Source organism: Protopterus annectens, chromosome 5.part0, assembly GCF_019279795.1.
Source record: "Protopterus annectens isolate FY-2018-M chromosome 5.part0, PAN1.0, whole genome shotgun sequence".
In the NCBI taxonomy this organism is placed as follows: domain Eukaryota; kingdom Metazoa; phylum Chordata; order Ceratodontiformes; family Protopteridae; genus Protopterus; species Protopterus annectens.
The window spans coordinates 1,889,195,291-1,889,217,995 of NC_056735.1; the positions used below are offsets into that span (position 1 = coordinate 1,889,195,291).

Consider the following 22,705-nt stretch of genomic DNA (forward strand, 5'->3'; position numbering starts at 1 on the left):
TTGGTGATAGTGTAGTGTACTGGCACACCAGATGCACAGTAGCAAGCACCACCCAAAACCATCCCCGTTGTTGTACGTCAGTCGGACCTATTCAATATTCATCCGATGTCAATAAATATTGACTCCAGTGTATGAGAATGCAAGGTGTGAGGAGGTGATGATTAACAACTTACTAACAAATTAAACTGGGAAGCTTATAGGATGGTTAAAATTTGATATTTTTAATTATAGAAAACAATATAATTAATTTCTATTTACCATGGATATCAGTTAAAAATTGCTAACAATGAATGTGTGACAAACCCTTTCAATGTGGAATTTTGAGGAACATGCAGTTTTTAAGACCCCAAGTGAGGAACATTCCTCACAATGAGGTACGCTTGAGAGGTATGCGAGGCACAAACTTATTAGATGGCGGTACTTACTCTATTAAACTACCATTTACAAGTATTACTCAGGGTTGCCACCTGTCCCACTTTGCGAGGGACAGTCCCTTTGGGCAGTTGTGTCCTGCAAAAAAATTGAAAAAATGGCAAATGTCCAGAGATTTTAGGACAAAATTATTTCCCATATTTTATTTAATAGTTGCATAAAACAATTATTCTGTATCTGAAACGCCTAAATGTTATAAGAAACAGAATAAGGAACTAAAATGCTACAAGAATAAGCTTTTATTTATGCAAAAAACGGAAGTTATGTCCTTTGTACTGGCCATGGGTATGTTTTGCCCTTCAAAATCTGACGTCTGTACCAAAAATGTCCCACTTTGGGCATTTGAAAAGGTGGCAACCCTACACGTCACTATCTTATATCCTGCTGATGTCAGTAGTAGTGTATCAGGATGCTGACGCTGGATGTACCCAAGGTAGCCTCATTGCAGTTATTTTTTCCATTGTGTTAGCCGTTCTTGCGAATAGCCCGGTCCAGCGTGAGAACTGCACCTTGAAACAGTAATTACCAAGTTTTACTGTCCTGAAAACAGTAACGCCTTCTGGCAGTCGACTAGCGCAGCACAGCGGGAACATTTCCCTTCGTTTTTTTTTTCTGTTTCTTACTTAGTAGTTAGTCCGCAACCAATCACGTGTTTCTGTCTAAATGCTAAGACGTATGCTCTGTTACTTGCATATATTAAACAGACAGCTGTTCTTGGAATGTCCCCTGAAAAAAGAAAATCAATGCATTTATTCCCAACACCCTTTGCTTTTATTCTGTTTTACCATTGTACCGCGTGCGTGTCCCCAAACTCTTGTGTACGTTACTACATACCCCCGTATTGTTGCGGTCACTGTGCTGTTTCCGTTCTTGTAAAGTATGTGCCTGACACAGACACTCCGCAGACTCTGGAACAGATTGCCCATACATGTCAAGCAGAGTGCCTCTTTGGCCCTCTTCCAAAGGAACCTTGATGATTGGATGGGATAAAGGAAATTCACCCCGGGGATCATGTCAGTCACCCTGCTAGACAGGAGTCCAGGGAAGAAATAGCCAGGGAATTGTTGGGGCTAGACTTGTATAGGCCCTAGGGCTGACAGCCTAGTACCAACCTATGAACACACAAACTTGCTTGACCTTTCGGGTACACGCTGGAAACGGTGCCAGATTTCCGTCATGCACTCTAGCTCGCCTGGTACGATTACTGTCGTGCCGCATTAAATTGCGAAGGAATGTAGCTTAAGAAGAAACTGCCTTGTTTTAAATAATGTTTTTTCAAGTCTGCATACTGTTAACCTGTTCCTTCAGCAACTTGGAATTTCCCAGTCTTGCTCCGCCCCCGATTACACGTGATTTCACCCTCAGTAGTGGAACCACTAGTGCAGCAACGTGAAAGCCAGTCCGAGTTGAACTGGGCTGTGAGTGACAGCAAGTCATTCTAATACATGTTACGTTTTCTGTTTAATCTCTTTACAAGTTAATGCCGCCACTGTAAAGCGTATATTCTTGAAAAAGGTATTGCATCGCATTTGAGAAGCACTCACTGTGAAACTTCCTCGCAGAGCAGGACGTCCCCTTTGCTGACATCGGATTGGTTTTGAAAACTTGGAGGCGCTCTAGCCTAGGTAATCATTTTAATGTTTTTGCTTGTTTCACTGAAAAGATGATTGCTTTCATTGTAGGGAGCGATCGAATCTAATGTTAAACACCACATCTCACGGTAGTTATTTGGAAAACATGCTATGGAGAATATGCAGATTTTGCCGCATATTTTTGGTCCGTTTTTTATTAAATTATGGTTTTCTGTCAAATCATTGAGGGTTGAAGTCAGAAAATAATGACAGACATTTGAGTTTCAGACTGTATACCCTTCAGAAAAATCATGCTAATGCAGAACCTGTTATTCTGCCAATTTCCAAGTTTATAAGAGCAATATTTAAACAATGTCCATATTTTGGAGCCTTTATCCCCCAATTACTGATAGCTTTGTCCAGATTTCTTTCTAAAAGGTTGAGAGGTATGCAACCGGACTTTGTTTTTGCTCAGTTAGTTCAATCATTTCATTTACTTCACAGTCGTAGAAAAGTCGCTCATTTATCTGATATAGTCCTGTCTAACAAGGTAAGGCAGTATGTTACACTGTTGATAGCAATAATTCAGCTATATGCATAGTTCTCAACCAAAGGACAATTGGGGGGGGGGGGGGGACATTGACAATAACAGAACGTGGTTTAATGTATATTTTCCGAAGTAAACAGTTCTAATTATTGTCATTGTTTATTAAGTGCAATTCACCATCTTTTCCTCCAGTAGTCACTACTTTTAGGAAAGGGTTAAGAGGGATATAACAAACTTAAGCAATGACAGATGAGATGTAAGGTTGTATGAGTTCATGTATCTCGGAGATCTTTTAAAATTGCTTTGTGACTCACAAAGATACACCCCCAAATATTTATTTTTTTCCCAGATCCCCTTTGTCTTAAAATTAAAATCCTTTCTCTTAATAAAATAACAATTTAACTAATTTCTTATAGCAAATTGTTAGGGATGATAGTGGATGAGAATTTTAATTTGACTTGCATATATACAAAATTGCATTTAAAAAATCACCAAAACTTTCTCACGAACACAATAAAATTACACTTGCCACTACTTACCTTCTCCTCTCACTAATGGCACTCCTATCCTTGATGACCTCCAGGCATCACAAAAAGCAGAACTTGAAAAATGCTTTAAAGTGGCTGAATTTGCAGGAAATACCCCTTTTAGAACCCAACAGTGTATAGCACTAAAAGCCTAAATTGGTTAAAACTATACGAAATAGGAACCAGCAAATGAAACAAAACTGATGAGAAAAAAAAAAAAAGAATCATTCTGATGAAGTTTTGCTACAACCTTACAAAAGTGCTTAATCCTATGTGTGAATAAAGTGTGGTTACTGTGGAACTTTCTTCCTTTTGCCTGCTTCAACAGAAGTTTTGTTTCATTTGTTGGTTAAAACGATTCCTTCAGCTAAAATATACCCAACTTCTTACCACCAGTAAAGTTATCCAGCATCTATCTGCTTGTCCTGCTCTAAGTACCATTCTACACAGCTATGTTCACACTGAGGCTTAAAGATGCAATGTCCAAAAACCTATGAAATCTGCTAAGGCTTGGAACTTCTTGCCTGTATCTATCAGGTCAATTCCCGCTCTCCAGTCCTTTAAAACCATTCTGAAAGACTTTCTAGCCACAATCTGGCTCTGTTCTTTCTCAGCCCTAGGATAATCTGTCTCTCTTATCTGTTCATACCTTATTGTCCCTTCTTCACTCACTTCCTAACTTTGATCAATTTGACTCCCCTGACCCCCTGTCTAAATTTGCTCTAACCCTGCTTTTTGTCTCACTTTCTGTTGCAATTCCTGTTTGTATTATAATAACATACCTATAACCTTTCTGTTACTGTGAAACCATCATCATATCATTTGTATACACTTTTAACCAGTTATCACATTGTCTAATTTGGTATAATTGTTTAAACTGTAGCTGTTTTTGAAGATTGTGCTTTGATAAAATTGCATTATTTGTCACAGGCAAAGTACAAAAAACTGCAAACAGATTCTCTTGTCTGTATGTACATGACTGTCAACTTCTCATAGCAGGGAACTATCAGAAAACAGCAGATGTTCCAAAATTGTAACAGTCAAAATTTGCATATATGTAAGTTTGTGCCCCTAGGGAGGGCATAAATGTGCACATTTACCTTTTTACCTGGTACAACCTATAAAATTAAAAGCCTTGTTGTAATCAGTGCACACCTATATAGCTGTATGAGAATAAATGTGTCCTTATTGCACTGTAAAAAGGTACACATGCCTTTATCCTTGAACCGCTATACCTGACAGTTGTAACTGTGGTTTAGTTAGCAGGATTGGAATAAACTTTGTATGTTTTTATTTGTTCACAACTGGCAGTAGAACTTTTACTAAACGTATATTTATGTTGTCGATAAATAAAAACACATACGTCACCTCAATCTAGAACTGAACCTCCAAGTATTTCTAGCAAAGCCCCACAGCCTAAATTTGTTTGGCCACCTGATCAATTTTTTAATGTGATGTAACCCTTTACCAAAAAATAAATGTGATCTTGCTCATTTTAGTTCCATACAATAAGTAGACTTCAGAACCTATGGAGATGGGAGTAATGGTAGCTGACCTTACATTCACTGCTGCAGTATCCTTAACTATAAGGGATTCCCTGCAGCGAAAGTCCGATGTCTGGCCAGTCTTCCAAAGACTTCTGAATTTAAAAGGTATGCTGAACATCACCATATGACAAGAAGTGTCATTGTTAGAAGATTATAGAAGAGGGAATAGATCAAGAAAAATACTAAGAAATATAGATGTGGTAAAAGCAATGTGCAGTATTAGAACAGACCAGGATCTATTATGCACTACTGGAGATAACAAACTAAAAATTTAAAAATGGGCAGGACAGAGGCACTGGGAACTAAGGTCGGGTGGCACGATGCCAGGGTAATCTTATGGGCTAGGCTTGTAAAGGCTCCAGGGCCATTAGCCTAGTACACACCTATGAACCTAATAAAGGTGATGCTCAGGCTTACCAAAAACAGAATGTCTTTGCTGCCAGTCTGAACATATTTTTTACACTGTTGGTCTGTTTACCTGTGTTCATTTTCTTCCAGTTGAATGCATTTATGTTCTCCATTGACTTCCTATGCCTGTTTGCTGTTTTTGCAAGTTAAGTGCCGCATTTTGGATTTTGTTTTTCTCTTGTTTTTTGTATTCTTTGGGGTTAATGTCCTCCAGGAAATGCCAGTGTGGATTCCCCATAGGGACTACCATGATAAGTGTCTTTTTTGCCAAGGTGCTTCTCCATACCATACATCTTGTTCTGTTTGTAAGGCATTAGTTCCAGAAACCCTGCACAGTAGACTTTCTTCCCTATCCTTTTAGCCCAAGATTTCAGAGTCTTAAGCTACTCACTAAAGATAGTACAGAAGGAGTGTTCCGTCCAGACGTTCAGCTGTTAGGGAAGAAGAAGTTGAAAAAGGTACAACTGGAATCTTCCACTGTCCAGCTTCTGTCAGTTTGTTCTCCCAAGGACGTCACAAACCTTGAGGCCTGCCCAGCTGTGTTGTCTGATTTCTCTGCTTGGACTGTGTTGGAAGCTGGTGAGGATCCAGCTGGCAGCACATCTTAAGAGGCTTTGCAGGTGTCCTCGGACGTTCAGAGGGGAGCCATGGTTGATTTTTTTTTTTTTTTTCCTGAGGGGCTTAGGGGAGTTCAGTTTTAGTTGGGGAAGAAGTTCCTGCTATGGTTCTCAATTGTCATCCTGGATCTCAGCTTTCTCAGGACAGTCCCTTAAAAAAGAAATAAAAAACTAAACCTGTTTCTTCTGTTCCTAGGGATCCACAAAGTGAGTGGCAGGCTTTTACTCAGGGGTTGTTTTCTGCCTGTCCTTAAAGCCTCCTCATGGGGTTTCAGTTACTGCTCCTCCTTGGTCCTGTACTCTTCTTAAAGGCCTAGAGACCAGGATTCTTCTAAGGATGAGTCAGATTCTGCTGACTAATCCCTAACTTATTGTACTCCAATTCCTTTTCCTTTGGACTGTGGGTTAGAAGAGGAGGAATTTGTTAGCCTGATGTTCCTTTAGAGGAAATTTCCTTTGGGGACGTACTCTAGGATGAAGGATTTTTTTTTAAGTGGGATTGTACTCGGGTGTCTGTTACCCGTAAGAGGTACTATGAGTTGTTGCAGTTGGATTCTCCTAAACCTGCGGCTATTCCTTCTGTCCTGGCTGCTTTACTGGATGCTTTCTCCAATGTCTCTTAGGTACCTGATTCTCTCCCTCCTGCTTCCAAGAAGCCTGATAGGTTTTATAGGGTTCCTGAGAATTGTTCCTTTTTATATAAATGTTCTGCTGCTGACCCCTTGGTAATATCCGTAGGCTCTGCTAAACTGTCTCAGTTGCTTCCTTCACCCACGTTATTGCCTTCTGCCAAGGACAGCAGAACTATGGACAGGTTGGGCAAAACGATTTACCCTGCTGCTACTATAGCTTTTAGGGCTATTAATTATCAGACCTATATGTCTAGGTATGCTGTGGCTCTTCTTTCTCAGGCCTGTCAGCTTATTTCTGATTTTCCAGACTCTGAGGGTAAAATGTCTGTTCTTTCTTGCTAGGTACTTTAAGTTGTTCATCATTCTGTCAAATGTAGTTATAATGCCTAGATGCCTCTTTTAGGGTAGCTGTTTTTAGTTCAGTAATGAGGAGATATTCTTGGCTTAGGCTTTGACCTCTACCTGATGATATTAAAGCTAAGTTGATGGATGCTCCTCTGAATTCTAAACTTTTGTTTGGGAAGCTGCTGCTGGATTGTTTAAGTCCCTTCAGCATAAGGGTAAGGTCTTACAGGAGCTTAAACATGTTTGTTTCTCCTGTTGCTAAATTTCAGAGAAACTACCCTGCTATGCCTGCCTTTGTAGGCAATCGCATCCTTCTACTAAAGGTAAGAAGATTAGCAAACGGGCTCCTCCTGCTAAGGCTACTCAATTTTTGGGGACTCTGAAGCTTTTCTTTCTGAACAAACCAGGCGTTGTGTGACTATCCGTCCCTTCCCAGCCTCATTCCTCTTTCTGTTCATCTTTCTCTTCTGGTTTGGCTTCAGGTCAATTGGTATTCTTGGGGTCTGATCTTTCGTCAAGGGTGCTTTGTGGTGTGGAAATCCCATCCTCCTTTTATGGGCATTCCTCACCCTCCTCAGGAACACCTTCCCTTTTTACCAGAGGTTTTTCTTGAATAGTAGCCTGAGACAAGAGATCTTGAAGTGCCTGTTTCCCAAAGGGTGAAAGGGTTCTACTACTGACTGATTCTAGTAGCCTAGAAAAGAGGGCACTTGGAGACCTATTCTAGACCTCTGTCATCTAAACACTTTTCTAAAGGTACCTTCTTTTTGGATGTTGTCCCTTCAGATTCTGTTTCCTCTTGCTCCCTCAGGCTTATATGGTGTCTTTGGATGTCAAGGATGCTTATCTCCGTATCTGTCCTCTTTTCAGGAAGTTTTTGTGTTTATCTGTTGCTTCCTGGCATTTTTAGTTCTCTTATTTGCCCTTCGGCCTTTCTGCTGTCCCAAGGGTGTTCACCAAATGCCTTGTTTCTGTGATTGCCTTTTGCAGACTTTTTAAGGGATCCAAATATTTCCAGGTCTATATTACAGCATTGAAAAAGCTTTTAATCAAACGGCGTTATAATCAAAAATGGTGGTAATAGAAGTGTGTTTTGTGAGATTGTGGTACAGTGAAGATTGGAAAATGTGCCCTTTCCTCACTGTAGTGCAATCTTGGAGTTGGTATATATAATTAGTGGGGGTGTGGGGGGCACAGCCCCGCACAAAAGCGAGTTCTATTACTGGCATTTTCGATTTTATAAAGCTGTTCGGTTAACGGTGTTTTCGATGTCATAATATAGACCCATATTTCCTTACTTGGATGATCTGTTGATTCAGCCCCTATTGCAAAATCTTCATTTTGCCATATCCTTTCTTCAGAGCCTGGGGTTCACTATAAATTTCAAAAAGTCTTCTCTGACTCCTTCTCAGGATCGTTTTTCCTGGGTCGCAAGGTTCAGACAGTGTCAATGCTTGTATCCCTGCCCCCTCCAAAGGCCTTAACTCTCATTTCTTTCTTTCACACTCTTCTTTGGCTTCCATTACTGCTGGGGAGTTTCTGAGATTTCTGGGTTTCTTGGCATCCACCATTCCGATGCTTCCTCTGACCAAACTCCATATGAGAAAGTTTCAGTGGTTTCTGAAGTCATTGTGGCTTTAACATGCTCATCTCTAGAATTTGTAGTTCCTTTCTTCCTTGTCTCAGGGAAGAACTTCTCTGGTGGATTCAGCAGTTGTCTCTGAATCCAGGGGTTCCCTTTTCATCCTCCGCTTTCCCCTCGGGAATTGTTCACAGATGCCTCAGACATGGGATGGGGGTTGACTTTTGGCTCCCCAAAGGTATAAGGGATATGTTGCCTCGTCGGCAGAAGGAGCACATCCGTGTCAGAGATGTGAGGCCTTCTGCCAGCTCTTCAAGCCTTTCAGTCTCTCTTTTTTTTTCCAGGGCTTCTCAAGGTATTTACAGACAACACCACAGTAATGTGGTATATCTACAAATAGGGAGGAAAGGATCTTGTCTTTGCTGGTTGGCACGTTTGGTATGGGATCTTGCTGTGTGTCAAGTGACTCCTCTGGTACTTTATATCGCTTCTGGTCAGAACATTGTGGCAGTTGCACTGAGCAGGCCCTTAACTCAGTCCCACGAATGGATGTTTCACAGGGAGGATGTGTTTCTGGACATTATCCACCAGTCGGGTACTCCTCAAGTGGATCTTTTTGCCTCCCATCTGAACAGACAGCTTCCTCTGTTTTGTGTTAGAGTCTCAGGTCCTCTGGTGTGAAAGGTGTATGTCCTCTCATTTTATTGGAAGGTGATGTTTCTTTATGCATTCCCTCCCCTTCCTCTCATTCCGAAATTCCTTTTCAAACGTCAACAGGATGCTTCCAAAATCTTGTTAGTGACTTCCTTTTGGCAGTGATGGCACTGGTTCCCTCTTCCGCATCTAGCCAGGGGCAATCATCGCAAGTGACCTCACAGGGTGGATCTAATCACACAAGACAAGGGATCTCCTATCCATCCCCACCTGTCCACACTTCAGTTGACACTGTGGGTGGTAGGAATTTGATTCCTAATAGGCACCTTTTTTCTGAAGATGTGCTGCAAGTTCTGCAGGAGACCAAGAAACCTACAACTAGGAAATCCTACTTATCCCAGTGGAAGAGGTTTTCCTTTTGGTGTCTTTCTTGTAACCTGGAACCACTTACTGTGGATGCTTCTTTGGTTCTTTCTTTTATGTGTGAGTTGTTTAATGATGGTTTGACCTATTCGAACCTGTTCTTCTATTAAGGCCCATCTATCAACTGACTCTACTTGTCTGCCTTTTTCTCCTCCTTTAGCTGCTAGATTTGAGGTGAAACAGTTTCTTAAAGGCGTCCTTAATATTAGAACAGGAAGCCTTTTCCTCTTCCCTGGGATCATAATTTTGTTTTGCAGAAGTTGACTTGGGCTCCTTTTGAGCCTGCTACTTCAGCTTCTTTGCAGCATTGTTATTGGAAGACTGTTCTTTTGTTGGCACGTACTTCTGCCACACAGGTGTTTGAGTTGCAGGCCCTTATGGCTTGTCTTCCTTTTTTGATTTTTCATGAGGACAGAGTATCATTGTGCAGTAATCCTTCTTTTATGCCAAAGGTAGTTAATGAGCTATCACTTAATCAGTCTATTAATCTATGTACTTTTTTCCCTTCTCCGCAAACTGACACTGAGAGGGTACTGTATCCTTTGGACATGTGTAGGCAACTTAGTTTATTTGGATATGACCAAGGCTATTAGAAAATCTGATCAGTTATTTGGTTCTTTTCATCCTAGATCTTTGGGGCTTGCTGTATCCATGCAAACTATTTCTTGGATATCTAAGGCTATTTCTTTTTGCTACACTCATTCTACTAGAGCTATGGCGTCTTCTGGTGCTTTTTTCAAAGGCTTAGATACTAATTCTATTCTTGAAGAAGCTACCTGGACTTCTGTGCATACCTTTGCCAATCACTACAAGTTCCATTCTTCATGTTTTTTTAGGGGACTCTTCTGCCCTTTCCTTCCAGGTTTCGTCTTGAGCTTTGGCAGTCTCCCATATAGTTAAGAATACTGCACAAGTGAATGTAAGGACATAGTACAGTTGTGTAAAATCTTACCATAATGGTAGATATCCTTGCCGTCACTGCTGCAATATTCCCTCCCTCCCTCCATCATTTAGTTCTTTGCCTTCTTGGATGCATATGTTACCTCTTGGACTGGTGTTCCTCCTGGGGCAATTAGTCCTGTTTTTGGTAGGCTTGAATGTCATCTTATGCCCTACATTACACAGGGAGCATATGGTGACATTCGACATACCTTTTAAATTCAGAAGTCTTTGGAAGACTGGCCAGATGTCAGGCTTCTGCTGCAGGGAATCCTTTTGCAGCAGTGAAGGCAAGGACATGTACCATTATGGAAAGATTTTACACATCCATACCATATGATAGTTGTGGGTGCGACTGAAGGAATAAGGAGGTGGTTGTGAATGGAAAGAGAGAGGATGGTTATGAAAGGTGATGGAAGAGGCTGTGAGTGAGGTGGGTAAAGTGTAGATGTGTTGTGGTATAGGAGGATAGTGAAGGGTTAGGATATGGCTTGAGGGGGGTCTGTAAAAGAGTAGTCCAATTAAACATATTCCCCCAATGTTAACCTTTTTGTTCCCATTTTGTATGTGTTCAATTTCTTGTATTTTGGAGCTTAAAAGATTTTCTAGATGAAGTATGGAATTTTAACAGTGTGTGTGTGTGTGTGTGTGTGTGTGTGTGTGTGTGTGTGTGTGTGTGTGTGTGTGTGTGTATATATATATATATATATATATATATATATATATATATATATATGTGTGTGTATTATATGTATGCATGTATATGTATGTGTATATATATATATATATGTATGTATATATATATATAAAATACGTTTATATATATATATATATATATATATATATATTAGTAATCAACCTGTAGATAACATTTTTTATATGCATAATGTTTATAAATGTTCTTCTATATGCTATAAGAGAAGTAAAATGGGAACAAAAAGGTTAACATTGGGGGACTATGTTTAATTGGATAAATTGCAAAAATGTTGGATTGGTGATATTTTTTTTTACCATGTGACTGATTTTAAAAGACTTTTAAACAATTTTTTATCTGAAGAAGTTCCGACAGTGGATGAACGAAAAGTGTGTAATAAATACTTCATATCTGGATTTTGTGAGGACATTGTGCTTTGCTTTGGTTTGGTTCCTTCAGCATCTTTCATTTGTGGACTGTTTGAGTGTTTCCTTAGCAATATTTGGTTTGTATCACATGGTTATATTTGAATACCAGGTGGGTAGCATCTTTCCAAAAAAAGTGTAGAAGAACAAGAATGTACAATGTAAGCATAGTTTGAAACAGCATGAGGAAATGTTGTTTTTTTCCCCTTTTGTTGAGAAAATGTAGTGGATCCACAGGTGTGGAATTCTTAAAAAGGTTGGTGTATTAGAACTGCAAAGGATTTAATAAAGTGGATGGAATAAACACTGATTAGTTTCTGTGAACGTGGAAAAAAATTGCCTGTTGATCATCCAGTTGTTGAAAAGTAAGAGGGCTGCATGGGCAAAATAGTCCTTACTGAATACCATTTTATGTTTGCATTTTTATGTAAATGGTAATTTTAGAATTATAGCTCTGCATATTTTTCCCTTCACATAGCTGTGAACCATAACACTGAAAAATAGTGAAATTTATAACATACTATTTATGTCTTAGACATTTATAGATCATCTTGTGCGAACACCATAACAGCATACCTCCCAACCTCTTAGTGCAAGAAATCTGGACAAAGCCTAAAATAATGGGGGAGGGGACACATGCCCAGATTTTAAATATTGCTCTTATAAACTTAGACCTTTGCTAGAATAGCAGGGTTTGTGTTAGCATGCATTTTCAGAAGGATACAAAGTTTGAAACTCAAATGCACGTCATTATTTAATGACTTCAATCCTAAGTGATTCGGTAGAAAACCACAAATTGTATGAGGAACAGAACAAAAAATGAATCAAAAAGCTTGACACTCTGAAAATCCAGACAGTTGAGAGGTATGTGCAGCAGGATTCCACTTAATCCAAATAACTTTATCAAAAAGCAAAACAAGTATAAAGGGGGTTACCCCACATTTGCAGGGGCATGTTGTTTTGACCCCTGCCTAAACCATTTTAACTGCTGAATGCAGTAAAATATATACAAATTTAAATATAGTTTGTGTGTTTATGTGATCCCTCTGTCTGATAGTATTACAGGTGCATGGCTTATTTAGAAACTGTTTAGCCAGTAATGTACATTGATCAGTTTTAGCTTTATTTGACTAATTTAAACTAATTCATACTGCTGAGTTCAATAAGCTGATTCAGAACCACTTTAGATATTTTAGTTTGTCTCTAGGGAATGTAGTGTATTTAAATCCTTTCCCTGTTGATCTTTTGTTTCCAGGAGCATAATGGACTACCTAGACATTTCACTTTACAAGGGATGAGAGTTTGGAGGTGAGATCCCAGGCTATGATACTGCAGAGAAATATTTATTTTTATTTGTTTTTAACCTAATCATGGTTAACCCACCCTCCGCCTCCTATGCACTTCATGCAGTAACAGCACTACAAGGGAGCTGTCATGAAAGTACCTGTTTGCACCCCACTGGTAACACTTTTTGATACTAGGGTAGTAGGTGTATTTTTGTTGTTTGACCTTTCCATCTCCACTATGGACTATATAGCATTATAAATCATCTAGCTTCTCCCCTCCTTGAGAAGGGAGAGTTGTCCACCATACGTATAATTCTTTGTTCCCCATAAAGTAGTCCCTACAGAACATGGGCTGATATTCAAACCCAAGTTTCCTGCATCACATATGGAATCTGTCTTGTGTACTGTTCAGATGTGATTGGAAATATTCATTTATACGTTTCCGGAACAGCATACATCTTAGCCTTTTCGCCCCACTCAACCATCTACTGATACATTATGACATCATCTTCAGAATTTTTTTAAGCTTGGCTTCCAGTCCCATGTCTCTCTCTCACACACACACACACACACACACACACACACACACACACACACACACACACACACACACGTGCACAGAGTTTATTTTTAGAATGGAGTAAATAGTTTACTCCATCTCCTTCCATCCCAAACTTTAAGGTACCATACCACCAGCTAAAGTGTTGTTGAGTGACTAGACTTTCTTTTGAAATATGCTATATAATGCCATCTATAAGTATTGTATGAGGGACAGAGGTAAGTAAGTCACAGACATCCGGCAAACTGTGGACAGTTCAGAGTTGTGGTTACCAGCACAGTCAATAAATTGCTTGTTTTGTTACATCTGTGTTCCATCTTAAATCACTTCATTTCTTTTATCTGGGCTAGCAAGGATATTTTGAGAATTGCTAGCTTGGTTTAATGTTGGAAATGACAGCTGCAAAATGACTCTGGAAACTAACTATAGGGCATTTAAATGAAGAACTATTTCCATAATGTACTAAATTCAGACTTTGTTACGGCATGGTTACATATTGACCAGAATTAGAATTGTTTATAGGAGGAAGTACAGATGAAAGAGGAAGTTTAACATTCATATTTTTGTTCTGTACCTAGGGTCAGACTTGGCTACATATAATCTTGTTTACTCTCAATTTATCTGAACCTGAAAATTTCGTGCATTCTATTGCCAGTCTGAGACTGTTTGTAATCCTGCTGTATTTCACATATACTTGCTCATTGTTAGTGAATCCTTCTTTGTGAAACAAATGTCCGGTATAAGTGCCTACTAATCTGCCTTTTCTAGAGTAACAGTGTATATGATTTGTGTAAAATTAAGTAAGTTTGTCTTTACTGAGAAAACAGCCTTAGTAGAGTAAAACAAACAACTGTGCACAAATGCACAGTATGTGCTATAAAAAGCCATTTGTTTGCAATGTGTTGCATGTATAAATATGCAGTCAGTGTCATACTATGTTCTTGACACTTCTGCAATGTCATTTTAGTGTTAACATTTATTTCTTGTTGCTAATATCACAACATAATTTTTACACTACCTGGATTGATAGAATACAATGCTTTAAACATCTCTTCAGGTGATAACTGGCATGGAGCAGTAAAAACAGATTTACTATGTCTGTAGATGCCTGATCTAAAAATATAGTCCCTGCAGTATAAATTATTTTAAACTTATTGCTTACTTTGCTTTGTATGTGTGTGTTATTCCTCTTTCTTACTGTGAATAAATCGTAATTGTACTGTCTATGAAGCCTTTCTGAGTGGGCTGTTGAGGTTCTTCACATATTCTGAAATTCTAGCAGATTGTCAGAACTGCTTGTCTCACACAGTCTAAAACACATTTATGGGATGTTACTCAGGATTGTTATGACATCCTATCCAAAAGCTGTAATCCTGCACTTGTAATTAGTGTTGATAGTATATCATGTGACTGCATTCATATGTTATCCAGGGCACATTCAGTGTGGAACATGACCAAAGTGTGCTGCATAGCTAGATCAAGATTCAGAGCACTTCTAACAGGTGACCACCATTTCTATTTTTTATGCTGGAAAATCTCACAAATATACCGTTTGAACCAGTTTGACAGAGATTTAATTTTTATTTTTGAGTCAGCTCATGGCAGTTACTCCTTCATAAAAATTTCTGAGTGGTAATTCTCCTTATAGGTTCATAGGTTTATAGGTTTATACTAGGCTATCTGCCCTAAGGCATTTATAAGCCTAGCCCAAATTTTTTGGCTACATACACCCCTTATTATATGAAAAAATTGTACTTAGTTTGTTTGTTGTGTCCAGCCAGCAGACACAGAGGGTAGGAAATCGGGGTAAACCATCCCCATCCCATCTTCTCTTCTTCTCTTGAGATTTGAGGCTCCGAGAGGCCACATGGACCCATGACGGGATTGAATTCATTCCAGTCAACATAGAGGTGAGTAATAAATCTATCCACCCTCCAGCCGTCCGTATATCATTTATGAAGGTTTAAGTGGATTGTGTGTTTTGGTGGTTTGGATTTTTTGGGTGGAGCATGTCCATTGTCCCGGGTTTCCTCATTGATTGTCCTTGTATGCGAGGCCATTTATTCATTGATTGCTGCTTGTAATCTTAAATTCTTGCAGCCAGAGCACCTTGAATCATCCTTACCCATAATGCTGTGCTAACCTGAGTTCATGGACTGCCTTAGTAGTGTTAAGTTTTTACTCCGTTTTTGATGTTTTCTTTCATTAGAGATTCTTGTGATCTACTGAATATTTTTTTATTGTAGAATTTATTTATGTTTTTGTATCATCAGGGTGGTTTTCTTTTAAATTTCCCATGACAAGTAGATCTGATTGAAACGGTCAGTTCTATTTAGTTGTCTAAGTGGACATAGAACTCCTTTGTGAAGTTACCTGTTTTGACCACGAATTGGGTTATGCAGCTATGAAAGAATTTAAAATATTTGTTATAGAATTTAATGAGATTTGTTCATTTGAAACCCTTGAATTCCAAGATAGAGATTTTAAAAGTGAAGGTGATATAATCCTACTTTAATTGAGGAAGGAAGTATCAGGAGAGTAGTACATGAAGATGCTTTATTTTTAAGGTCTAGGTCAAGGTTATTGTTGCCTCTGGTGGGTTTATTAATCTGGTTCAGGGAGTTTTTGTTAATTAAATCTGCAAACTTTTGGGTTTATTGACTGGTAGTTAGTCTCCCAAATGATGGAGTTCTAATTTATAGGGAGTTCCAAGTACATTTAGAAACCTTATGTGATTTTCAGGGAACATAAAGGTTGTCCTTTTAACAGGCCGTGAACTGATAATTGGCCCTGTTTAGTGTGATTTGGAGCTCGGTGAGTTCCATTTGTGAGTCTGTAAGAAACTGTCTGAAGATGATATGGTCACTAACATATATATGGAGACGCCACCCCTGTTGACATCCAGTCTGAAGGCATGGTAGCCACAAAACTTTGGTATGGAAGGGGTGCTTTCTGAACATTTAAAACAAGTTTCAGTAATTACACAGACATGAATGTGCTCCAAATGCAGGATTCCTCAAGGTCAGGTATCTCATCTTGAGATTTCTGGCATTGTAAATACAAAAGTAATGTAAAACATGATACAGTATTGTATTTAGTCTTGTTTGTAACATTTATATTTCTTTTTTATTTTCCTTTAGAATAACTTCCTGATTTCTGGACCATTGTCTCATTAAAAAAGCTTACCAAAGACTTCTTATTAGCATGTCCGAAACTGTGATACTTGACCTTTCTAGCCTGCATATTGACTTACAGAGTGATTGTATACAGAAGTTGCTGGCAAACTGTACATGTTTTGTAAACAACTCTAGGTTACAACCCCTAGCAGTTTATGTGATATATTGTCAACAGCATCTTGATTCTCTAGACATCCAAGAAGGACTATGGAAGATCATTAAAAATTCTCACTTTGCAAAACTTAAAGTTGAAGTGTTGACTCAACAAAGTATGGCCGCCATATTGTATACCATTAAGCAGAAACTCGATGAACTGAACCTAAGTACCATTAAGATGGTATTACCAGCTCAAAGGAAACCAATAGTAGCATTGTATCTTGAAGAACTATTTACAGCAGTGTATCAGTTTGACTTTGAATATATTCATACAGACTCTGTGGGAAACGTCTTACAAGAGCCAGTTTCTCTGTACGGTAATGGAGGCCTTCTTGCTGAACAAGCAGATGATGTTCAGAGAGACATACAGACATTTCTAGGAAAGCAGCCAAGTCTTAAAAGTGGACTAACAATTCTGCATTCAAGTATAATTCCAGGTATTTTCTGAATGTTTTAATGCTTATGGCTTGCATGTTTGTATCAGAGCTATGTTCTAATTCCAAGACTTATTGTAATACTTGAGATTAGGTCTACTCCGAAGAAGCGCCAGCGTAATGACTGGTAAATCTTTAGTGGTTTTTGCATCTGTCATTTTGTTTAGACATAAGATATTCACACAGAGGAATGCTTTTACTTGATTGACTGGTCAGAGGTGATTTACACTGCTCCAGTTTTACCTTGGGGCTAAAGGAATTAGGACCACAAATCAGAACAGTTATTCTTGAGTCCATTTCTGTCACAAGTAGTAATCTGCAGTGTAATTAGCTGTAGATTTCGAATCATTGTAGAGTAACATAAAGTAGTAAATTTCCTCATTCAGATCAGATTCGCAGACTCTTGCTTGACTGAAGGAATTTTTTTTAAAAACACTGTTTATTAGCTGAAGCCTGATCTCTTGGCAGTAGAAAGCTATATTTACCATTGTGTACAATGGTAGAAAACAGGCCTTCTTCATGTCTGGGTATGGCCCTGTATTCCGAAAAAATCTGAAAGGGCAGCTCTGACATATCTTGAAATACAGTGATCTTGTAATTGGTTTTATAATTTAGGAATATAGAAATGCACACCTCCCCTGCATGGGGGGTGTACATTACATAACTTTTGCATTATATAAGTAGTCTTCTGTCAGCCCTTTGGGCAAACAACCTGCAGTCATAATATGGTTATGTCATACAGTCCAGCTGTTTATAACTTTAAATTTTGTAGTTGCATGCATTTAGGTTTGTTTCATTTTGAAATTAGGCAATGTGGTCACTCGAGCCTACAGGCCAGTATGTGTTATGATGTAGTCAGTGGAGTTTGAGGTTTAACGTGTCTGATTGTTGCATTTGTTACAAATTTTGCTTCATTAATTGTACCCCTTAAGATAGCATTATACTTCTCAATTACTTTTTCATTTTGGTCTTAAAATAAGTCATGAATAGCTGTAACTATACTTAATATTTAAATTATGAACAGTTCAACTGAACATGTATTAAGTATATGCCATTACCTGAATATCTGCTCACAAACCCTGTTCAAAGACATTATATCCTCTGGCACCATATTCCTTCTTGTGTTGTTGACACCTGCAGATATTTTCTTTTTGTCTCAATGAGCAGCTGTGGAATTGTTCTAAAGCATAATGATGATAAATAGAAGCTTGCATGCTGCAGGTAATGATGTGCAGGCCAACTGATTTTGGTATTCTGCGCTGTTTGCAAAATTTGACTTGGTAACTAGAAACACAGTGCTACTGCAAAAAGTTTAGTTTTCCCATCCACAAAAAACATAGTGCTGTAACACAATGGCTACTTATTAAGTGTATACTCTTGTGTATTCTTCTTGAGATTTTAGAGAAGTGTGGTTGCTAGGACATAGGTCTTTCATGGGCTGAAGAAAGGTGTGCACTTGGCTTCAACTGCTGTTGTCTACCCAAGTAGCTGAGTGAATTGAAGCAACTACATAGGTGGACGACATTAATAGTGATTTGTATTCTACTGACAATAATCATTTAGAGTATCATTCGGCAGTGTTGCCTATGCTGACAGTTTCAACCATAGACAACTTCTTCCTCTCCTTTCAGTTTTTACCATTGGGGGTCACCACCGCAGAACAACTAAGTTGCAGAAATAAAGTACTTTTCAGTATTTGTCATGCTACAGTTTGTACAGTAAAAATGAGTGTACATTATTGCAGCGACAATTTCACAATGGAAGAAAACATATTATTTTCACTGTTAAAGCATGATATTGAGACTTGCTAAGATACTGTTAAACTTTGGGTCATCCCTGAAAAAGGACTGTGTAATCAGTGGGCTTACCCAGTTAAGATATTTTTTTAAGTGCCAGACACTAGTGGACCTGGAACACTAAAATACCTCTAAAGCATTACAAGACATCCTGTGTAACGAGCGCACTGTTAGAGCATGCATTTTAACTGTTAATTAATTAGTTCTAGCTGTATATTCAGTGCCACATTACCTGACCTGATTGATGGCCAACCTTGGCTTATCATTAAGTGCCTGGTTAGGAATCATCTTGGATATATAAATGCCCTTGTCTGTATTCCTTTTGCTTGCACCCTTGCACTTTTGTCTGCCTTGTATACGTCTGTTATGCCTTTGCTATACCAGCATACTTTGTATTATTCTTTTTGACTTTAACCTACATCAGAGGTTTAGCAAGCTGAAATTATGTATGCTGATTGTTTGTTTGTTTGTGTCTTTCGGCTTTTCCCGGTTAGGGGTTGCCACAGCGGAACTCCGGTTCACTAATCGGAACTCCGGTTCACTAATGATTGGCAGTTGATTATTACGTACCGGCTTGCCACCTTCAACGAAGGTACGCCCATTCACGGATGTCTCCACGCAGAAGACGCTCTAGCTGATAATCAAACCGGACAGCGTCTTACTGTGAGACGACATTACAAATCCAGTTGTTCAGTTCTTCTTTTATCTTCTCTCCAAACAAGCCATCCAGTATCTAAAAATCAGTATCCTCCTGGACTGCCCCCCCCCCCCAACCAGTACCCCATTCACTCTTGTGTCTGTATTTGCTTTGAAACAGTTGTCCCCTTTCATTTGTTTAAAGAACATTACTTAAATCCCTTCATAGAGATTTGCATTCCCTTAATGTGTGAAAAAAAGTCTGTGTGCTGTTGCACATGTTATAGTTTGCTTGAAAAAAATAAGTTGCCGTAAAACACTTAAAAGTTTTGATTCAGTAATATGCCAAGTACAACAGTACACAAGCCCTTTACTTTTAAAGACCGTTGTCATTCAATAGGTTCAAAGGTTTCTGCAAAGCCAGCAGTATGTCAGCCATAGTAGGCTGTGCCAACAGTGCCATAGTGTTGTTGAGGGTGTCTAGGAAGATTTTATTAAAATAGCTGACAGTGTCATCAAGAGGTAGAGTTTTTAATGGATATCAATTACATAATTTTAATATGGTATTGAAAAGTTTTGACTGAAATTTTTCAGGTTTCTGGATGTTTTGTAGGTGTGAATTTTGGGCTTTTGGGAGGTGGTTCTAGAAGTATATGCAGATAAATGGTAGCTTAATGTGTTGAGAAGTATTGGAGTTGGGGTCAGAGACATGAATCCAGTCTAGGGTTAAGTTTAGGTTGTTGTTTTGTAGTCTAATAGGAGAGGTTAGTTGTGCAAAGCTGTGAAATTAGATACTATTTGTTGGTGAGTTAGATGATAGGTGTAGTCAATCAGTATTGACATCTCCCATTATGTTTTTAGTCACTTAAAGAATATCTTCCAGAATTGGGATATTTTTGGCCTGGGGAAATGTATACTGTTATAATATGGAGTTGTTTATGATTGTTTATTTTTTTTGTAATGCTATGAGTTTTTCAGCATTACCAAAGGTGGGGATAGATTTACTGAGAGGTAAAATTGTATAGGTATTCAAATAAATTAATGCTGCACCTTTTGTTGATTATATAATTTCTGAGTATGTTGTAGTTGGGTCAGAAGAGTTCTGTGTCTTTGATATGTGGTTTTAACTAAGTCTCTGTCAGAACAACTATGTCCAGGGAGAGAGTATTGTAATAGCCATGATTGGAATTTTGTTATTTTTATTACATAAGCTGCATATATTTAGGGTGATTAATATCAACTGTTTTGGGGATGGTATTTGAGGTGGGGTGTGGTCTAGAGGGGTTCCTGGGTTGGGGTGTATGTCTCCACACTGGTTTAGGTTGTGGGTGAAGGGAATATTGGACATGGCTAGTTAATGTTTAGTTCAGAAATAGGGCCAGATATAGCTTTGGTGTAGGTGCAAGAGCATTGTCAGGAATCTGTCATTTTAGAAAGCATAGTATGTTTCAATGAGGCTAGCCGAATGTTTGAGTAACTGTTTGAATATTTGCCATGCTGGGTTACATAGGTGGGCAATACTGAAGCCGGGTTAAGTTGTGCAAATTTGAGGAGAAGTGGCATGTGCTAGTGTTAGTAAGGTTTGAAATGTGTTAAAATTTAAATATGGTATGTTGTATTTTACAGGACTAGGATAAAAAGTGTATGTGTTTAAGGGGTTACTATAGAGGAGGAGCTAGTTTGTGGAGAATTTGGACTAAACTAGGTGGAGGAGGAGCTAGTTTGTGATTGCTTAGGATGAGGCTAGGAGTTGGAGCTAGGGTATGAATAAATGTATTTGGGTGGGAGGGAATGGGGGTAGAGTAGGGGAGTGGAGAGAGCCTGAGTGCAGCAAGTACAAATGGAGCGGGCTGACCCAGGTCAAGTAGAGCTAGCTGTTCCTTTTCAGTACCTATAGTTCAGCAAGGAGACCAGAAGCACTAGTATGGACAGGGAGAACAGTGACCAGAGAGCAAGGTGGGGGGGGGGGGGATAAAGCTTGCTCCTTAGGCAAGGGAGGTGCTGGTCAGGGAATTTATCCCTGAATCAGGATTTGATGACATTTTGGCATAAAATTGGTAGCTGGAATTAGTGTTAACTGAAGTGTATGTTTTTTGAGGAAAATGATATTGCATAGCTCTGAGAACAAGGTACTTAAACATCTCACAGGAGTCACACTCTTGGTAATCTCAGTCCACCGTCTTCATTAAATTCATTTTGGGTCATCCTTAGCAAGATGTGCTGGATGTATAATAGGCAGTGCTATTCTTCTTCTTGGAACCAGTCAGATTTGTCTAGTGATTTGGGTGGAAACAGTCTTTTATATTCTTTCTTGGAAATTATTCCTGTGTTCAGCCCTACCTTAAGTTATTGCTCACTTCACATCTAAAATGATCAAAATAATTTATCTGTCTAATTCACGCTGTGTATTGTTAGTTGCGTAAGGTTATTGTTCTTACCCCTCTCTTGGCTCCATTTTATCTGAGCCTTCTTCACTCTCTCTAACTACCTTTTTATGGCTGTTATGATTCATGCTTACCATCTTACACCCTATGGCTGTTATTCATCTTCCTATTACTCTTCCAGTAGCCTGTTGTTTTAATATCCTTTTGTATGGTGTTTTATTTCATTTATGCTAACGTATCAGTTTTGTGCGAGACAGCCTGCCATACCTAAAGCATACTTGTTTCCTAAAAGAATGAATAGACATTTACCAGTTCTGTTGGTGTAGCTACTAAAGTCCCTCTGGGTTATTTCCACGGATGTGTTCATTGCATCTTCAGGTGTAAAATTTTCCTTACAAAGCAGTTTTATATACTTCTACAACACATGTTGCTCACAAAACTTTCTTTTCAGAGGTTTGTAAGTCCTTTGTTCAAATTCAGTTCGTGTGTGTGTTTGTGTGTGTGTGTGTGTGTGTGTGTATATATATATATATATATATATATATATATATATTATAAAATTAGCTATGTGTATATATATATATATATATATATATATTTATATAGATCTATACATATATATAGATCTATATATATATATATATCGATCTATATATATATATATATATAGATCTATATATATATATATATATATATAGATCTATATATATATATAGATCTATATATATATCTATATATATAGATCTATATATATATACATATATATAGATCTATATATATATTTATATACATATATCTATATATATATATATATATATAAAATACACATATAAAGATATATATATATAAAATATAGTGTGTATATAGAATAGAATATATACACACACACACACACACACATATATATATATATATATATATATATATATATATAT

At 38.3% G+C, this 22,705-nt stretch overlaps 1 protein-coding gene across 1 annotated transcript in view; it reads left to right on the top strand.

The window, feature by feature from the left end:
- The first annotated feature begins 1,480 nt into the window (after positions 1-1,480).
- LACC1 (laccase domain containing 1) overlaps positions 1,481-22,705 on the top strand; it is a 249,385-nt gene continuing 228,160 nt past the window's right edge. Inside the window, exons 1-2 of the mRNA XM_044071708.1 lie at positions 1,481-2,057; positions 16,329-16,957. Coding sequence (XP_043927643.1) covers positions 16,393-16,957 — 565 coding nt within the window. The 5' untranslated portion in view covers positions 1,481-2,057; positions 16,329-16,392. The remainder of the gene's footprint in view (positions 2,058-16,328; positions 16,958-22,705) is intronic.